Source organism: Apis mellifera, linkage group LG12, assembly GCF_003254395.2.
Source record: "Apis mellifera strain DH4 linkage group LG12, Amel_HAv3.1, whole genome shotgun sequence".
Lineage (NCBI taxonomy): Eukaryota > Metazoa > Arthropoda > Insecta > Hymenoptera > Apidae > Apis > Apis mellifera.
The window spans coordinates 7,789,353-7,804,500 of record NC_037649.1 but is presented as its reverse complement, the minus strand read 5'-3'; the positions used below and the strand labels follow the sequence as shown (position 1 = coordinate 7,804,500).

The 15,148-nt window shown below is 23.5% G+C and overlaps 5 protein-coding genes and 1 long non-coding RNA gene across 10 annotated transcripts; 3 read left to right on the top strand and 3 right to left on the bottom strand.

The window, feature by feature from the left end:
- The first annotated feature begins 784 nt into the window (after positions 1–784).
- Positions 785–3,963, top strand: LOC413840 (glucose-6-phosphate exchanger SLC37A2). 3 transcript variants are annotated; one of them, XM_003250547.4, is made up of 9 exons: positions 785–1,390; positions 1,470–1,548; positions 1,631–1,766; positions 1,844–2,200; positions 2,616–2,660; positions 2,880–3,081; positions 3,161–3,309; positions 3,456–3,758; positions 3,839–3,963. In XM_003250547.4, exons 1-9 carry the CDS (start codon positions 1,114–1,116, stop codon positions 3,899–3,901), a joined length of 1,611 nt encoding a protein of 536 aa, XP_003250595.1. In that variant the 5' UTR covers positions 785–1,113; the 3' UTR covers positions 3,902–3,963. The 3 variants fall into 3 exon arrangements, with proteins under 3 accessions (XP_003250595.1, XP_397279.2, XP_006565228.1); XM_006565165.3 differs by having other exon boundaries at positions 1,066–1,390; positions 1,470–1,561; XM_397279.7 differs by lacking the exon at positions 2,616–2,660 and having other exon boundaries at positions 787–1,390.
- Positions 3,950–5,144, bottom strand: LOC551695 (gamma-secretase subunit pen-2). Its single transcript, XM_624083.6, has 3 exons — positions 4,851–5,144; positions 4,675–4,779; positions 3,950–4,386 (listed from the first exon to the last, which is right to left on the bottom strand). Exons 1-3 carry the CDS (start codon positions 4,909–4,911, stop codon positions 4,247–4,249), a joined length of 306 nt encoding a protein of 101 aa, XP_624086.1. The 5' UTR covers positions 4,912–5,144; the 3' UTR covers positions 3,950–4,246.
- Positions 5,145–5,447: 303 nt separating this feature from the next.
- LOC100578927 (transcriptional repressor protein YY1) lies at positions 5,448–8,996 on the top strand. 2 transcript variants are annotated; one of them, XM_003250548.4, is made up of 3 exons: positions 5,448–5,969; positions 7,334–7,889; positions 7,993–8,996. In XM_003250548.4, exons 1-3 carry the CDS (start codon positions 5,483–5,485, stop codon positions 8,105–8,107), a joined length of 1,158 nt encoding a protein of 385 aa, XP_003250596.1. In that variant the 5' UTR covers positions 5,448–5,482; the 3' UTR covers positions 8,108–8,996. The 2 variants fall into 2 exon arrangements, with proteins under 2 accessions (XP_003250596.1, XP_003250597.1); XM_003250549.4 differs by having other exon boundaries at positions 7,295–7,889.
- On the bottom strand, positions 5,469–6,318 carry LOC107965363. The gene is made up of 2 exons (XR_001705236.2): positions 6,077–6,318; positions 5,469–5,798 (listed from the first exon to the last, which is right to left on the bottom strand). It is a non-coding gene; the product is annotated as an uncharacterized LOC107965363 (long non-coding RNA).
- A 1,196-nt stretch (positions 8,997–10,192) lies between the features above and the next one.
- Positions 10,193–11,715, bottom strand: LOC413842 (splicing factor U2af 38 kDa subunit). Its single transcript, XM_397281.7, has 5 exons — positions 11,530–11,715; positions 11,358–11,445; positions 11,007–11,073; positions 10,627–10,915; positions 10,193–10,490 (listed from the first exon to the last, which is right to left on the bottom strand). Exons 1-5 carry the CDS (start codon positions 11,571–11,573, stop codon positions 10,253–10,255), a joined length of 726 nt encoding a protein of 241 aa, XP_397281.4. The 5' UTR covers positions 11,574–11,715; the 3' UTR covers positions 10,193–10,252.
- Positions 11,716–11,845: 130 nt separating this feature from the next.
- Positions 11,846–13,942, top strand: LOC551608 (serine/threonine-protein kinase pelle). Of its 2 annotated transcripts, none has more exons than XM_006565164.3 (4): positions 11,846–12,128; positions 12,346–12,945; positions 13,285–13,511; positions 13,596–13,942. In XM_006565164.3, exons 1-4 carry the CDS (start codon positions 12,014–12,016, stop codon positions 13,935–13,937), a joined length of 1,284 nt encoding a protein of 427 aa, XP_006565227.2. In that variant the 5' UTR covers positions 11,846–12,013; the 3' UTR covers positions 13,938–13,942. The 2 variants fall into 2 exon arrangements, with proteins under 2 accessions (XP_006565227.2, XP_624002.4); XM_623999.6 differs by having other exon boundaries at positions 13,075–13,511.
- Positions 13,943–15,148: the final 1,206 nt, after the last annotated feature.

Below are 15,148 nucleotides of genomic sequence, written 5' to 3'. Positions count from 1 at the left end.
GAATTTGTATGTTTATCTATTTTCATAGTAATAAAGTATCTAAAATTCATAATTGAGAAATCTATGATATTCATATAATGCATAATAATATTTATGAAAAAATATATTAAAGAAATTATATTTAAAATTTATTTAAAATTATAATTACAAAATAACAATACAATTTGTAAAATAATAAAAATAATAAAAAATTGTAAAAATTATGTATTAGAATTTGAATAACCTTGAACAGTCTGCTATATGCACAGTAAAGATAGTAAGAAATGCATGTATGCGTGTGTGGTACGTATATATTTTAAGTTTACTATATGTACGCGTTACGTAGTATCATTTGTCGTTATTGATAGTAAACATTCCATTTAATTTAAAGTTGTATTTTTTGTAGTGTTGCTTAAAAATTAATAAGAATGTAATAATAGTGAATTATAATATATACAAATTATAATTTTTTTCAAACATATATATAACGTTATTACATCTGGTACGTTTTCTTTGTTAAAGGTTATGAGTCATAGCCAATTCTTTATAGAATTTTAACTTGTGCTTCTCATAAAATAATTATTCTGTCATTGAGAGAAATTTTGAATATGATAAAATTATTAATGAAAAAAGAAAATATAAAAAAGAATATAACATTAAAAATATTGAAAAGAAAAATAAAATATAAATATTGTATTATATAGTGATTATATTTATAATTATTATAATATAAAAAAAATCAAATTTAAAGAATGTTATGAAAATTATATTATATTTATTGAAATAAATATATATCATTTTTATTAAATAAAATTTTATATAAGTGATTAATGTTAAAAACTCTGAAGAAAACGTGCACAGTATTATCTTTCATTGTAGCAAGTATTAATATACAGCTAAATGTGCACAGTATTGTCTTTTTATGATAAAGTATTAACATATAACTTACAGATATACAGATATCTTCTGTAAGGTTTTTTTAACAATATAAATAAAAATTAATTTGGTAATTTTTTATAAAATAAAAATTAAAATTAAAAATTACAAAGTACAAAATAATCATATAATAAATCTCAAGATATTTTTAATATCTATAATAAATTAGTCAATTGGAGAAAGTATATTTTAAAAAATATGACTGGTCCATTAAGAGATCAACCATGGGGTTTACAAATCATAGAATATATGATTTCCAAATGTTGTCCTCATCATCGAATCAATCGAATGACATGGCATCAAGGTGGTATTTTGATACTCACATATTTAGCATACACATGTTATCATATGACACGAAAACCTATGTCTATTGTAAAAAATGTGTTGAGTTTTAATTGTAGTACTTTATCACCTCCTCCAAACTTTTTAATTAATAGTAGTAATCGAGATACATGGTGTGATTGGGCTCCATTTGGTAAGAATAATATTATTTTAATAATTTTAATAATTCAAAATTTAAATAAGATTTATTATATATTATTTATCTTAATTAGACACTGCTGATGCTCCAGCATTGCTTGGCATATTAGATTCAGCATTTCTGTTTGCATATGCTGCAGCCATGTTCCTCAGGTGACATATTGAAGTGAGCTTATTTATGAAATCAGAGATTATAAAAATTATATTGATAATAATTTTGCATTTATATGTACAGTGGTTTTATAGCAGAAAGAGTAAATCTACGATATTTTCTTACATTTGGCATGCTTGCATCTGGTATTTCTTGTTATCTCTTTGGTATTGCTAGGCCATATAATATTCATAATTTATGGTATTTTGTTCTTATTCAAGTAAGTATATGTATATAAAAAAAACTTTTTATTCATTATTTTTTTTGAATGAAATTAACATATATTATTACAATTAGGCAATAGGTGGTGTTTTTCAAACGTCAGGTTGGCCAGGTGTAGTTACTGTTGTAGGAAATTGGTTTGGAAAAGGAAAAAGAGGATTAATTTTTGGAATATGGAATTCTCATACATCATTAGGAAATATTTTAGGCAGTTTGATAGCTGCTGAATTTGTGGAATCTGATTGGGGTTTAAGTTTTATGGTACCTGGAATAATAATGGGTTTTGCAGGATTTATAATATTTTTATTTCTTGCACCAAATCCTATAGATATAGGATGTATACCACCTGTCCCAACTAAATATAGAAAATTTGATACTGTTCATAGTTCAGATGAAGATAGTGGTGCAGAGAATTGTGATCAATCATACAGTGTAAGTTAGAAATATATTCTTAGTGATGTTTTTATTTAATTTTCAGCATGTTGTGCACTATTAGTTGTTTTTATTATTATTTATAGCACTGGAATGTAGACATAACATCTTTATCAAATATTTCACTCATATTAATATAATATATTATAATATCATTATATTAATATGATATACAAAAAAAAATTTAACAATGTATATTTTTTTACTTATATTAATTAGTTTTATCTTAATAATTTTGAATGTTTAATATTAATTTTTTTCTATTTTTAAATGATAATTCTTTAATTTTATAATATTAAATGATATTCTAATTAATTGCAAAAATATTTTTATTAAATTTTATTAATTTTGTATTTATTTTTCTTTTTTGCGCATATTGTATGCTCACTAAAGCTATTTACTTTATTATACTTAGCGTCTCACTTATCGCTGTGCCTACCGCGAACAAGTTGATATTGATGTAAGTGCATGCTTTGTTCTTTTTATGTAATTAATTATTTTATATATTATTATATTAATATAAAATTATATTATATTGTTTCAATGTTTACTAACATTTTAATATTTAAATTTTTTGGTATTTTTTATTAATTTAATAAATAATTTAAGATTTGCATGTATATGTATATCTATATTTTTCTAATACTTCTATAAATTTATGAAAAATTTATTTTATAAGGATGTGGAAATTGCACGATCTGAAACTAGTCCAATATTACAAAGGCATAGACATGTACAAGAAATTCATACAGGAAATGCAATTGGATTTGCAAAAGCAATGATGATACCTGGAGTAATAGAATATTCTCTTTCCTTATTTTTTGCAAAACTTGTTAGCTATACATTCCTGTATTGGTTACCATTGTATATTGCAGCCTCAAGTAAGTATTCTTTAAATTTTAATTATAAATTGTATATTTTATGTTGAAATTTTCCATAATTATTTTTTTTTATTTTTAGCTACATATAGCACAACATTAAGTGCAGATCTATCTACTTTTTTTGATGTTGGTGGTATTGTGGGCGCAATAGCAGCTGGCATTTTATCTGATTATAGTGGTACAAGTGCTCTAACATGTGCAGTCATGTTTGGATTTGCAGTTCCTATTGTACGTTTAATTTATTGAGAATTTATATATAATAGCAATTTAAATAATTTAAAATATTTCTAATTTTTAATAACTTTAATAACTTTTTAAATATTATTAAATTAATAATTATTTATTTCTATAAAATTTTTTTATAACTTGTATAGTTATTCATATATGACTATATTGGAAGCACTGGATGGACATTCAACATTATACTACTACTAATAGCAGGTTTATTAGTAAATGGACCATATGCCTTAATAACAACTGCAGTATCTGCTGAATTAGGAACTCATCCTAGTTTAGGAAACAATTCTAAAGCTTTAGCTACGGTTACTGCAATTATTGATGGCACAGGAAGTATTGGAGCTGCTGTAGGTCCATTACTAGCAGGAGTAGTAGCACGTTGGACTGGTTGGCACAATGTATTTTATATGCTTATGATTGCAGACATGTTGGCATTATTAGTAAGTTTATTTAAGAAATACTTAAGAAATTAATATTTTTAATTAATATTTTTAATTTTAATGTTTTGCTTAATTTTTAGCTTTTGTCAAGATTAGTTTATCGAGACGTTCAAGTATATAGACGACGGCGAAGAGCTATTTAATTTTATTTTTATTAAATAAAAAACAATAAGTATATATGTACAAATAAATAAGTTCTTAAATATTTATTTGTAACTTAAATTTTTATAAATGATATAAATTGTATAAAATATTACATTTTATGTTCAATTATATTTAATTAATTAAAATTTGAATGTTTTATCAAATTTTAATCTTATTTAAAATCAGTACATCTAAATAAATAATATATTTTTTACATCTTAAAGACAATTATTATTTAATTAAATACCAAGACAAAAGAATAGTCTTATTTCATTTTAATTCGTACAATAAAAATTTATATTATAATAATCACTTATTAATATACAAAGATATATATTTTAACATCAAGGAATGCCAGTTGGAATTATGTAACTAATAGAGTCTGCAAATTCACCCCATGCTGCTCTTTGTGTTTGAAATGTAACAATCCATGCTAAAAGAGCAGCTGACCATATAGCTGCTCCAATTGCAGAAAATATTACATCTGAAAGTTAATAAAAATATCAATATGTCAATATATATATAATAAATATACACACATATATATATTTACATATATATATTTAAATAAAAATTTTTAATATAATAAAAAACTAAACTAAATTAAAATATAGAATTTGATAAAAATAAAATCTTATAAATAAATAACATTAATTGATCAATATAATTATAAGTTTTAATATAATAAAAAATTTTCATTACATTATATTACAAAAAAATTACAAAATTCAAATACATTAAAATAATTTGTATTAAATTACTTGTAACTTACATCTTTTAATTTGTTTTTGTTCCTCATAATGTGGTTCAACGAAAGCTTCTTTTGCAAACCAAATAGCATTCACAGCCCAAAGAAATGGTAGAAAAACAAATCCAGCTTCAAAAATAAAGAAACATTTATATATATTTATAAATGAAAAATAAAACAATTAAATATGCATAATTTACCTCTAAAATACCATTTGCAAAGATATAATTTTTTATCATTTGGAATTTTTGATAAATCCATTGTATTAATAATCTCAAAATTATAACCTGTATCTTACATCAGATATATAAATATACACTTGATATTACTTTAAATATCTTAAGAATATGTATTTACAGAGTTTTAAAAAACTATTAAAGATATTAATAAAAACAAGAAGATATGTGAAAGAATAATGTAAAAACCATACTTATTACATGTCTAACCAAAATTTAAGATTTTCTTTTAAATAAAAGTATTATTTCATCTTCTCAATAGATGGAGCAATCATATAACAAAAAAAAGAAAAAAAGCATATTTTAGTTGTTCTCATAAGAAATTTATCAAATATAAGAAATCATTTCAAAAATATACATTATACTACGAAACATTATAATGAATATTGTGTGCATTTAGTTGTACATGAATTTTATATTTTATAAGAAAAATTAAAGTAATAATTTTAAATAAAGATCTGATTTAAACAAGTAGATGAAATTTTGAATGAGCACCATATCACTAATCATGATGGTGGGAGCACATCACGTGATCAGTTAACTTGCTGCTCCGCTTGTCGCGCGAGTAACCGTGGCCAGCCATTTTGATTAGTAACATGGCGTCAGCGGAGATTAATATGGCGTCCTCGGACATAATAACCGAAGTGGAGATTCAACCAGATATCCAAGAGGTTGAAATAGAAACAATACCAGTAGAAATACCCTGTGAGACTGTGGAAACTACAATCGAAGGAGAAGATGGGCAGCCGATGATAGCTCTTCAAACTCTTCCAGAGCCAGGACGCGAAGAAATCATACTACAGACGCAAGAGGAAATCGTCGGTAGTGATCCACTAAGCGTATATGATCAAATCCCAGTTCCAGAGAACGATATTTATGTCGAGTCAAGCCCTGGTCCATCGAGGAAGGGTCCTAAGAAGGCCAGAAAAGGTGGTTCGTCGAAATTTAAATCGTCTGATCATACGATTTTTGGGGAAATGGGCTCAGAAACGAAGGCTAGAAAGTGGGAGCAGAAGCAAGTGCAAATCAAGACGCTCGAAGGTGAATTTTCGGTGACGATGTGGGCATCGGGTACTGACGACGGTAAGTTTTATATTTATTTCTAACCTTTTGATAGTTTAAATAAAACACAATGAGGTAATTAGAAAACTTTTTGTAATGAGTTCTTCATGCACACTGTTCATACGTACTTCCGGTGATGTCGAATCAATACTGTAGTTTCCAAATGCGTTTCTCAAAGAAATTAATAAAGTCCTCTAATTTTTTATTATTGATGAATTCGTTGACAGTTTGCGTTGTTTGTTTTGATCGAGGGAACGCCATTATGCTACCAGGGGGCAGCCATATTTTGAAAATGGCTTCTTTTACGTGGATCTGTCTTGTTGAATGATAATGGCGGAGATATACTTACAACAGAATAGACAAAGATCTATGCTTGTATTATCTTTATTTTTTTTAAGTACGCATTATTATTTGATATTTAATTTTCTTCATTATATTAGTTTCTGTATATTTAGAAAAAAAAAATAATTTGTTTTTTGTATTAAAATTATTTAAAAAAAGATAGATTCTTTCAAATATGAAACACTTTAACTTCTTACATCATTCGATGTAATACTTGTTTCTCTTTAAATATTTGCAATTATTAAATTAATTTAAAAGATTAAAATTTTAATTTTTATTTTAAAAAATTTTATGAACAAATAAATCATAAAATAAAAAAAATAAAAAAAATTAAAAAATAAAATAAGTTGACAAATAATATATAATCGTACATTTATATTATTTAAATCAATAATCAAATTAATTCATTAAATATATTTTAAAATGAATGTGATATAAAAAGAAATAAGATTATGAGATTTTTTTTTTAAATACAAGTTTATATTATATTTATATTTATATTTTTATATCTATATATAAAAAAAACAATGTATATCTATTATATTTATATTTTGTATTATTGAAACAAAATATTAATGAAATAAATATTTTTCTTATTACTTTTTTTTTGTTTTCAAATTCATATATAGATTCTTTTATATTAAATATATTTTATATTTTATTTTTTTATTCATAATTATAATTATTTAATTAATATTTATATAATTCTATATAAATTCTTTACAAATTATTTTAATATATATAATATATAATAAATTTTTAAAGAATATATATATATAAATATAAATTTTTTAAATTAAAAAAAATATAAATACAATTAAAAAAAAGCTTTTTAATTCAATTTATGTATATAAATATTTATTTTTTTTAGTTAAATAGTTGTAAAAAATTTATTCATTGTACAAATTTATTCTGTTATTATATGTAGATAAATACGTGATTTTAATAATAAAAAATAAATACAGTAGCTTTTGTTTGGGACTGCTTGTTTGTTGTTGTTAAAGGGAGTGTCCTATTAGCTCCTCACCTGGTGGATGTTCCAGATGAAGGCTCAAATCCAGAGCCTGATCCAGACTACACAGAATACATGACTGGTAAATCCAATGCCAAATTCAATCATTCTGGAAGCTCCATTTCTGATGGAATGCCAGGTCTTGACCTTTCGGATCCCAAACAACTGGCAGAATTTGCTAGGCCGGGCCATAAATTGAAAGTACGCAAACCACCTGTTCTAGATGGTGTTGAACGTACTATAGCCTGTCCACATAAAGGATGCACAAAAATGTTCAGAGATAATAGTGCAATGCGTAAACATTTACATACTCATGGGCCAAGAGTGCATGTATGTGCAGAATGTGGGAAAGCTTTTGTTGAAAGTTCTAAATTGAAAAGGCATCAATTAGTTCATACAGGAGAAAAACCTTTCCAGTGTACATTTGAAGGATGTGGTAAAAGGTTTAGTCTGGATTTTAATCTTCGTACACATGTTAGAATTCATACAGGAGACAGACCTTATGTTTGCCCATTTGATGGATGCAGCAAAAAATTTGCACAATCAACAAATTTAAAATCACATATATTAACACATGCAAAGGCTAAGTAAGTATTTAATTCCTGTTTTTTTTTTTAGATGTATTTTTTAAATAAAAAATAATTAACAAATAATTATTATTTAGTAATATGGATTATTTGATTTTTATAGGTCACGTAATGCTATTGGAAGACAAGTACAACAAATTCAACTTCAACAACCTCAATTTGTACAAGTTGAAGTTGCAGATGTGGATAATCAACAGTTCATTGTTTATGCTGATTAGCCCCCCTAAACAATGATCTCATATCCTATAAACTTATTATGAAATATCGTAATCATTAATTAGTAACCTAAACAGTGTAAATATTTTCATGATATAAGTGATGCGGGCAGGACATTACTAAGCTGTTAGTTATCTTAAGAGAAGAAATTAATTAATCAATTTATACCTCTGTGCTTAGACGCAAAGTAAATGGATATCACAAGCACTATACTACCTACCTATAAAAAATAAAATAAAATTACACTAAAGAAGGTAGTGTATCTTCTGAGACATATAAAGTAGAATATGGCGCACTGCTCAATCTCATGTTTGAGACACACTAAATGATACTTAGTGCGCACTCGTAATACAACTGTATATATTTATACGTAAAGTAAAATATTGTATACAGTATATTTTGGAGAAATTCTGATGAGAATAAACTACAAAATACGTCTTTTCCGTCGGACTCAATTGTACTACTTTAATATACTTTTTACATCATATAATGATAACTGTTAATAGTCATTGGAAAAAGGAAACATAAATGCGTCTACTGTATATTATACCTTGATGTCCAAAATATGATACATTTATTCCTGTAAAATTATTGAGATGTTTTTAAGTATTGTCTATTTCAATAGACATTGAAATGTTGTAAGATCAAATGGATGCGTGTTTAATATTGCGGCATTTAGAAAAAGCACCAGTCATTTTGAAAGACGTACGTTGACATAATATATTTTATCCGTGATATTCACGAATACATTGTGATGTATACATGTACATCGTTGCAATGACGTTAACAAAGTTGTTAAGAAGTTCGTGTCATTTCGAAGTAGGAAGCAATAGTTTATAGATAGATTTATAATATTTACTGTATTAAATGGCGATTGCGTGCATCCCATTACATCGTTATTCATTAATATTCGCATATCACAATTTTATACATGCAGCTACAACGTTAAAATAATTCAATCTATATATTATTTCTAGAATTATTTATAAAAAAAAATTTGGATAATTTATTTAAGTCGTATAAAGTATATTCTTTCATCAAATTTTGTTTGCAGCTATTCACCTTATTTTTCATAGCTATATCCATTAAAAAAAAGCTTTATTAAAAAAAAGAAAATTTCTCTATAAGTATTTCTTAAAAATTAATTTTCTAAAATACTTTAACAAATATTAATTAACTATAATAATCTTGGTTTTTATTTCATGTATATTTCAATGTATATATACTTATACTCTTTTCATAAAATATAAAAAAATTATAAATTTTAATAATAGAGTATAAGATATGTAATTTGGCCTATTATATTTTCGTATGAATGTATATGAAAAGAAATTTAAGAAATATTTGTAGAATTTTTTATATGCTGAACAAAAATAGAAATTTTTTTTAAATTTAATGCATTATACTTTATCAATAAGTATTTTTTATTCATTTTTATATTATGAACATTCAACATAATTTTTTGCATACTGTAATAATTATTGCTTCCTGCTGGAAGTAATACTAAATATAGTTTGAGGTATATAAAAGCAAGCTTTTTGTATTTGAGTATTACCAAACTAGTATTACAAATTAATTTTTTTAAGTTAAAATTTATACCAGTGTATTTAAAAATAAGGATATATAGTTTTCTAATTTTTATTTTTATTATTACACATGCAAAATTTTTTATACTGCGATAATTTTATAAAGTTACAATGTTTACATATATATAAAGAGAGAAAAAGAGAGAAGATTCAATTTCTTAGAAATTTTATATATATATATATACTTTAAATTCAGATATATCTATTTTACAAATTCAAATTATTAAAAAGAATATTTTAAATATTATATTTTAAAAACAGTTCTCATTATAGTATATCTCAATCATTTTGAGTATTTTTATCTCATCTAATTTTTTAATCATATTTTAAAAGTGCTTATGTGAATGTCAAATTTTGTTTTAATAGAAATATATTTTTTATTTTTTTTTTTAAATTATTTAAAGAATATATTTAAAAATGAAATATAATTGATAAAAATGTTCAAAAATGAAAATTTAAAAATATTTTGGCAGATTATTTTTGACTAAACAGTCACAGAAGTAATAAGTAAATTTAAATCATTTTATTATGAAGAATTATTACAATTGGAAATTAATATAATTAATACCTTCCAGATCGTCCATCTCTACCTTTATCATCTCTACCTTTTCGGCGATCTTTGGATCTGGATCTCCTGTCACGAGATCGTGATCTTCGTTTACGATCGCGACCACGGGATCGCGAACGTGATCTTGATCGGCCTTTACCACCTTTTTTTCGACTATATAAATAACGTCGTAATTCCCGTGAAATAGGTTTCAAATGCATGAAATTACAAAATCCTGAACGTGTACATTCTCTACAAAAATATTTTAAAGATGTTAATTTGTATTTTATAAAAATTATTTTTTATTATAAATTATTTTGAATGTTATTTTATTATGTAATATACATATTATAGTATGTATACTATATACATATATAGTAATACATACCCCATTTCATATTGACGGCAACATGCTTCTCTAAAATCAGTAACTGGAGAAAGCTCAGCATAAACTGGTCTTCCACCAAACCATCTATTATTTAAGTCATTAACAGCTCTTTCTGCATCTTCTTCTCTTCGAAATTTAATATAAACATTTCCAACTAAATGATCCCCAAGATTATCACATACATTCATTTCTTCTATTTCACCATATTTATCTTCACATTCAACAAAGACATCCTCAAAAAAGTTGTCGTAATGTTCTTGCATTTCTTCATCAGATACATTTGCAACCACTACAGAAATATATTTAGCAATTATATGATTTTATAGAAATAATAAAATATTATCAAATATTAATAAAAATATAATTTATAATATATTTACAATGAGATCCATCTGCACTTTTTGCTGAATTCTGAGGGTTTACATAAAGATTCTGCAATAAGCATGTCTGAAACAGTTTAATTCTTAACTAATATTGATATGAAAAATATACTGCATAAGAAAGTTTAAAATGATATAGATATAAATATATTTATATAATTTAATTTTATTTATATAACTTTTACTTATAATTTCTCTTATATTTATTTATTATAAAAAAATTAAAATTGATATTTAAAGATTTAAAATCTTTATATATAATATATAAAGTTATTATATAAAGTTTGTAAAATAATATCATTTAGTAATGTAAGAATTTAAAATTTTGAAGGTTAAGAAAAACATTTTTACCTGACTAAAAGTTGGCTTGTTATGAATTCGTGAACATCGATCTCCATGTCGACAAGCACCGATTTTAAAATAAAATGAACAATTTACTCTAAAAATAAAAAAAAAAAAATATTATTGATGTTAATTTGGAGAATGTTTTTAAATAGAATATTAATTTGGAAATTCAACTTACTTATCTTTCTCTGTACCAAAAATTGACGCCAAATATTCTGCCATCTCTTTGTCGTTTTCTAATAGCTCAAAATTATATAGATGCAATGTTTTTAGAATATGCACAATCGCTCTGCCACAACATACACAACTTTTAGTGTAACTTTGATCCAAAATGGCGAACGTAGTATTAAAAAAAATTTACTTAAGTTTGTGGATGCTTGATTTTAAATTTTATCTCTAGAGGGCATTACTAATTTTACCACAGATAAAATACAAAATAGATTTTCCATTTTATGGAATTTTATGACGTATGTTTTGAATTACTGATTGCATGTTTGGTATGCCTTCTATGATTTAGAGTATTTAGTGAAAGAATTATATTCAATCTAAAATTAATAATGAAAGAGAAATATTTATTACTCGTGTATTATTCATATTAGTTATATTCATATTTATTTTGAGAAATTCAAAAAATTAGTGATTATGAATAGATTATATTAACTATGACATCTTCAAGCTATAAAGATAAAATTGAATATATTTATCAATTGCCATTTCTTACGCGATCGGAACTTTGTAAAATACTCAATCAAAATGATAAATGGGAAGAACTTGCTGGTAAGTTGTAAAAAGAATCTAATATTGTGTTTATGTTATTTAACAACTTTCCATTATTATGATATAAAAATTAGTAACATTAATAGCATTTATTTGTCACGAAAAGAATATATTTGCTTTTAAAAACGATGAAATAATGTTATTTTTTATGAGAAAATCAAAATCTTATTATTTGTCAAGAAAATATTATTTTTTATAATGTAAAAAATTTATTTAGGAATATATATGAAATATGATGTATTAACAATACAAACTTTAAGAAAAGAAAAAAATCCAACAGATGAATTATTAACATTATGGGGACATCACAATCATACTATATTGGAATTATTTGTTTTACTATCAAGAATGCAACATTATCAATCTATGTTACCATTAATACCTTTTGTTGAAGAAAAGTTTCATAAATTATTTTACAATGGTGAAGGAAATTTTTGTAGATTACTTGGAAAACAGTTAAATAAAAATACAAAAGATTTAAAAATAGGAAAGCAAAATTTTAATCACATTGCATCACCAGAACCAAATGTAGAAAAAATTACTAAGGAAGAATCTTATAAAATTTTAAATAAACCAATGCAAGCTATACATATTGGAGTTAGTCCAAGTAATTCTAACAATTTACTCGTTACTTCTTTAGCAAATCCTTTACCAGTAACTTTATCATGTGTTCCAACAAATAAAAAAAAAGATGATAATGTATTGAAACCAGAAGCAACTATACCTTGTGTTATTTATAATGAATTGAATATAGCAACCAATGAATGGAATAAAAATAATATATTAGGAAGAGGTGGTTTTGGAACTGTGTATAGAGGTGATTAGAAAATATATTAATTAAAAACTTCTTAATTGTATTTGAATTTATTCTTATATCTATCTATATTGAATATATAGTTCAATATATATCTATATTGAAATTATTTTTTATATATTTATTATATAGGAACTTGGAAAAATACAAATGTAGCTATTAAAAAAATAGAAAAAAGAGGAACAAATTCTGATGAAAGTTTTGTACTTCAACTTCAACAAACTCTTAGAGAAATTAAAATTTTAAATTTTTGTCGGCATGAAAATATTTTACCATTATATGCATATAGTATAGATAAAATACCTTGTCTTATTTATCAACTTATGAAAAATGGATCTTTAGAAGACAGATTACGAATGAGACGGAAAAGTCAACCATTATCCTGGATTCAGCGACATGAAATAGCTAAAGGTACTGCTTGTGGATTACAGTATTTACATACAATTGGAGAAAAACCTTTGATACATGGTGATATCAAGAGTGCTAATATTCTACTTGACAAAAATTTTGAACCTAGAATTGGTGACTTTGGTTTAGCAAGAGAAGGTCTTGAAAATGATTCTATGAAAGTAAATAATTCAAAAAATCATATTTGGAAAGATTAATAAAATATTGATTTATTTTATGATTTACTTTTTTTATTATTATTTCAGGTAAGCAAAATTCATGGCACTAGACCATATCTTCCAGAAGAATTTTTACATGAACGAAAATTATCTACAAAAGTAGATACATATAGTTATGGTATAGTTTTATTTGAACTAGCTACTGGTTTACCAGTTTATGATGAATCTAGATTAGAAAATAAGTTCTTAAAAGATTTAATTGGTACACTAGAAAATGAAAATCTTGTTTCGTTAATGGATAAAAAAGCAGGTGAGAAAAATAAGCAGGTTTTTGATAATTTTATGATCTTAGGAAAGTGGTGTAGTAATCATCAGGCTGAAAATAGGCCTGAAATGTATAATGTATTCAAGAAATTAAATGATTTATAATTTAATAGGGTTTATTCTTTATATAAATGTTCTATTTTATATTTTATAAATTGTTTTGTATGCAGATCATTTCTTAATAGCAAATGCATTGTAAATAATGTAAAGTATATATACTTATATACTTATATATAAGTAATAATATATAATTATATATTAATATAGTTTATATTACATAAAAATATGTTAAAAATATATTGCAATGTTAAAAATATTAAATTAAGAATATATAATTTTCTTATATGATTAAAATTTTTATAATTATAATTGTATTATATATATCGCGTACATCTATCGATGTGTACTGATATTAACATATATATATGTAAAAAATTGTTACTAATTCCTAAGGAATCTTTGTAATTTTATTGTATTGTATGCTATATATGCTATAATATTTTAAAGATAATTATATTAATATTTTTGTTCCATAAATAATATTTATATTTTCATATAAAATTTATATTATTTATATTATGCAATAAAAATATTTTTAAAGAAAAATTATTTATTATTTTAATTATTTTTATAACAGAATAGATAACATCATAAGTAATGATATATTATTTTTATAAAAAATTTTATAAAAAATTTTAATAAAAAATTGATTATAAAAATATTAAAATTTATTATAATAGATAAAATAATTTTTGTATAAGGCATAAATAAAGTACATAAGTAACGATTGTTGTTTGTTTCATATATTGAATAATTCTAAATGAGATTTAAATGTGATTTTATAAAATTTATATAATATAATTTAATTTCTACAAAAATATTCAAACAAGATTAGGTATAATCATAAGTATTTATGTATTAATTGATAAATTTTCATTAATTTGTTATATCAGAAATTGTAATTAATTTAATTACATTTATAAATATATTATAATTACATTATTTTTTTATTAAAAGAAAATTATACTGAAACGTATATAAGATGTTTCGAGTAGTAAAGATATTTCCGGTGATGCGAATCGGAATGAAGTGGTAGAGTGATCATTGTTTCAATGAAAATATTAAATATAGATATACATAAAAACAAAAATTTAATTAGAAATATGTAAGTCATTTATTATTTTTAAATTTTCGCTTTTTACTTTCAAATTTTAATAATAAGTAACATAATTAAAATCTTTTTATAAATTAATTTCATCAATTATATTTGTTGCATAATTCTTTACATAAAAATATAAAAAAATTTATATATTTAT

Bases quoted from the DNA above. Each gene is read 5' to 3' on its own strand.
- LOC551608 (XM_623999.6), top strand. From the start codon at position 12,014: ATGACATCTTCAAGCTATAAAGATAAAATTGAATATATTTATCAATTG. The intron at 12,129-12,345 runs GTAAGTTGTAAA...AAATTTATTTAG, and splicing joins TAAATGGGAAGAACTTGCTG to GAATATATATGAAATATGAT. The intron at 13,512-13,595 runs GTAAATAATTCA...TTATTATTTCAG, and splicing joins TTGAAAATGATTCTATGAAA to GTAAGCAAAATTCATGGCAC.
- LOC413840 (XM_003250547.4), top strand. From the start codon at position 1,114: ATGACTGGTCCATTAAGAGATCAACCATGGGGTTTACAAATCATAGAA. The intron at 1,391-1,469 runs GTAAGAATAATA...TATCTTAATTAG, and splicing joins GTGTGATTGGGCTCCATTTG to ACACTGCTGATGCTCCAGCA. The intron at 1,549-1,630 runs GTGACATATTGA...TTATATGTACAG, and splicing joins GCTGCAGCCATGTTCCTCAG to TGGTTTTATAGCAGAAAGAG.
- LOC100578927 (XM_003250549.4), top strand. From the start codon at position 5,483: ATGGCGTCAGCGGAGATTAATATGGCGTCCTCGGACATAATAACCGAA. The intron at 5,970-7,294 runs GTAAGTTTTATA...TTGTTGTTAAAG, and splicing joins GGCATCGGGTACTGACGACG to GGAGTGTCCTATTAGCTCCT. The intron at 7,890-7,992 runs GTAAGTATTTAA...TGATTTTTATAG, and splicing joins TTAACACATGCAAAGGCTAA to GTCACGTAATGCTATTGGAA.
- LOC413842 (XM_397281.7), bottom strand. From the start codon at position 11,573: ATGGCAGAATATTTGGCGTCAATTTTTGGTACAGAGAAAGATAA. The intron at 11,446-11,529 runs GTAAGTTGAATT...TTTTATTTTTAG, and splicing joins TTTGGTACAGAGAAAGATAA to AGTAAATTGTTCATTTTATT. The intron at 10,916-11,006 runs GTAAATATATTA...ATATTTCTGTAG, and splicing joins AAGTGCAGATGGATCTCATT to TGGTTGCAAATGTATCTGAT.
- LOC551695 (XM_624083.6), bottom strand. From the start codon at position 4,911: ATGGATTTATCAAAAATTCCAAATGATAAAAAATTATATCTTTGCAAA. The intron at 4,780-4,850 runs GTAAATTATGCA...TTATTTTTGAAG, and splicing joins TTGCAAATGGTATTTTAGAG to CTGGATTTGTTTTTCTACCA. The intron at 4,387-4,674 runs GTAAGTTACAAG...ATTAACTTTCAG, and splicing joins ACAAAAACAAATTAAAAGAT to ATGTAATATTTTCTGCAATT.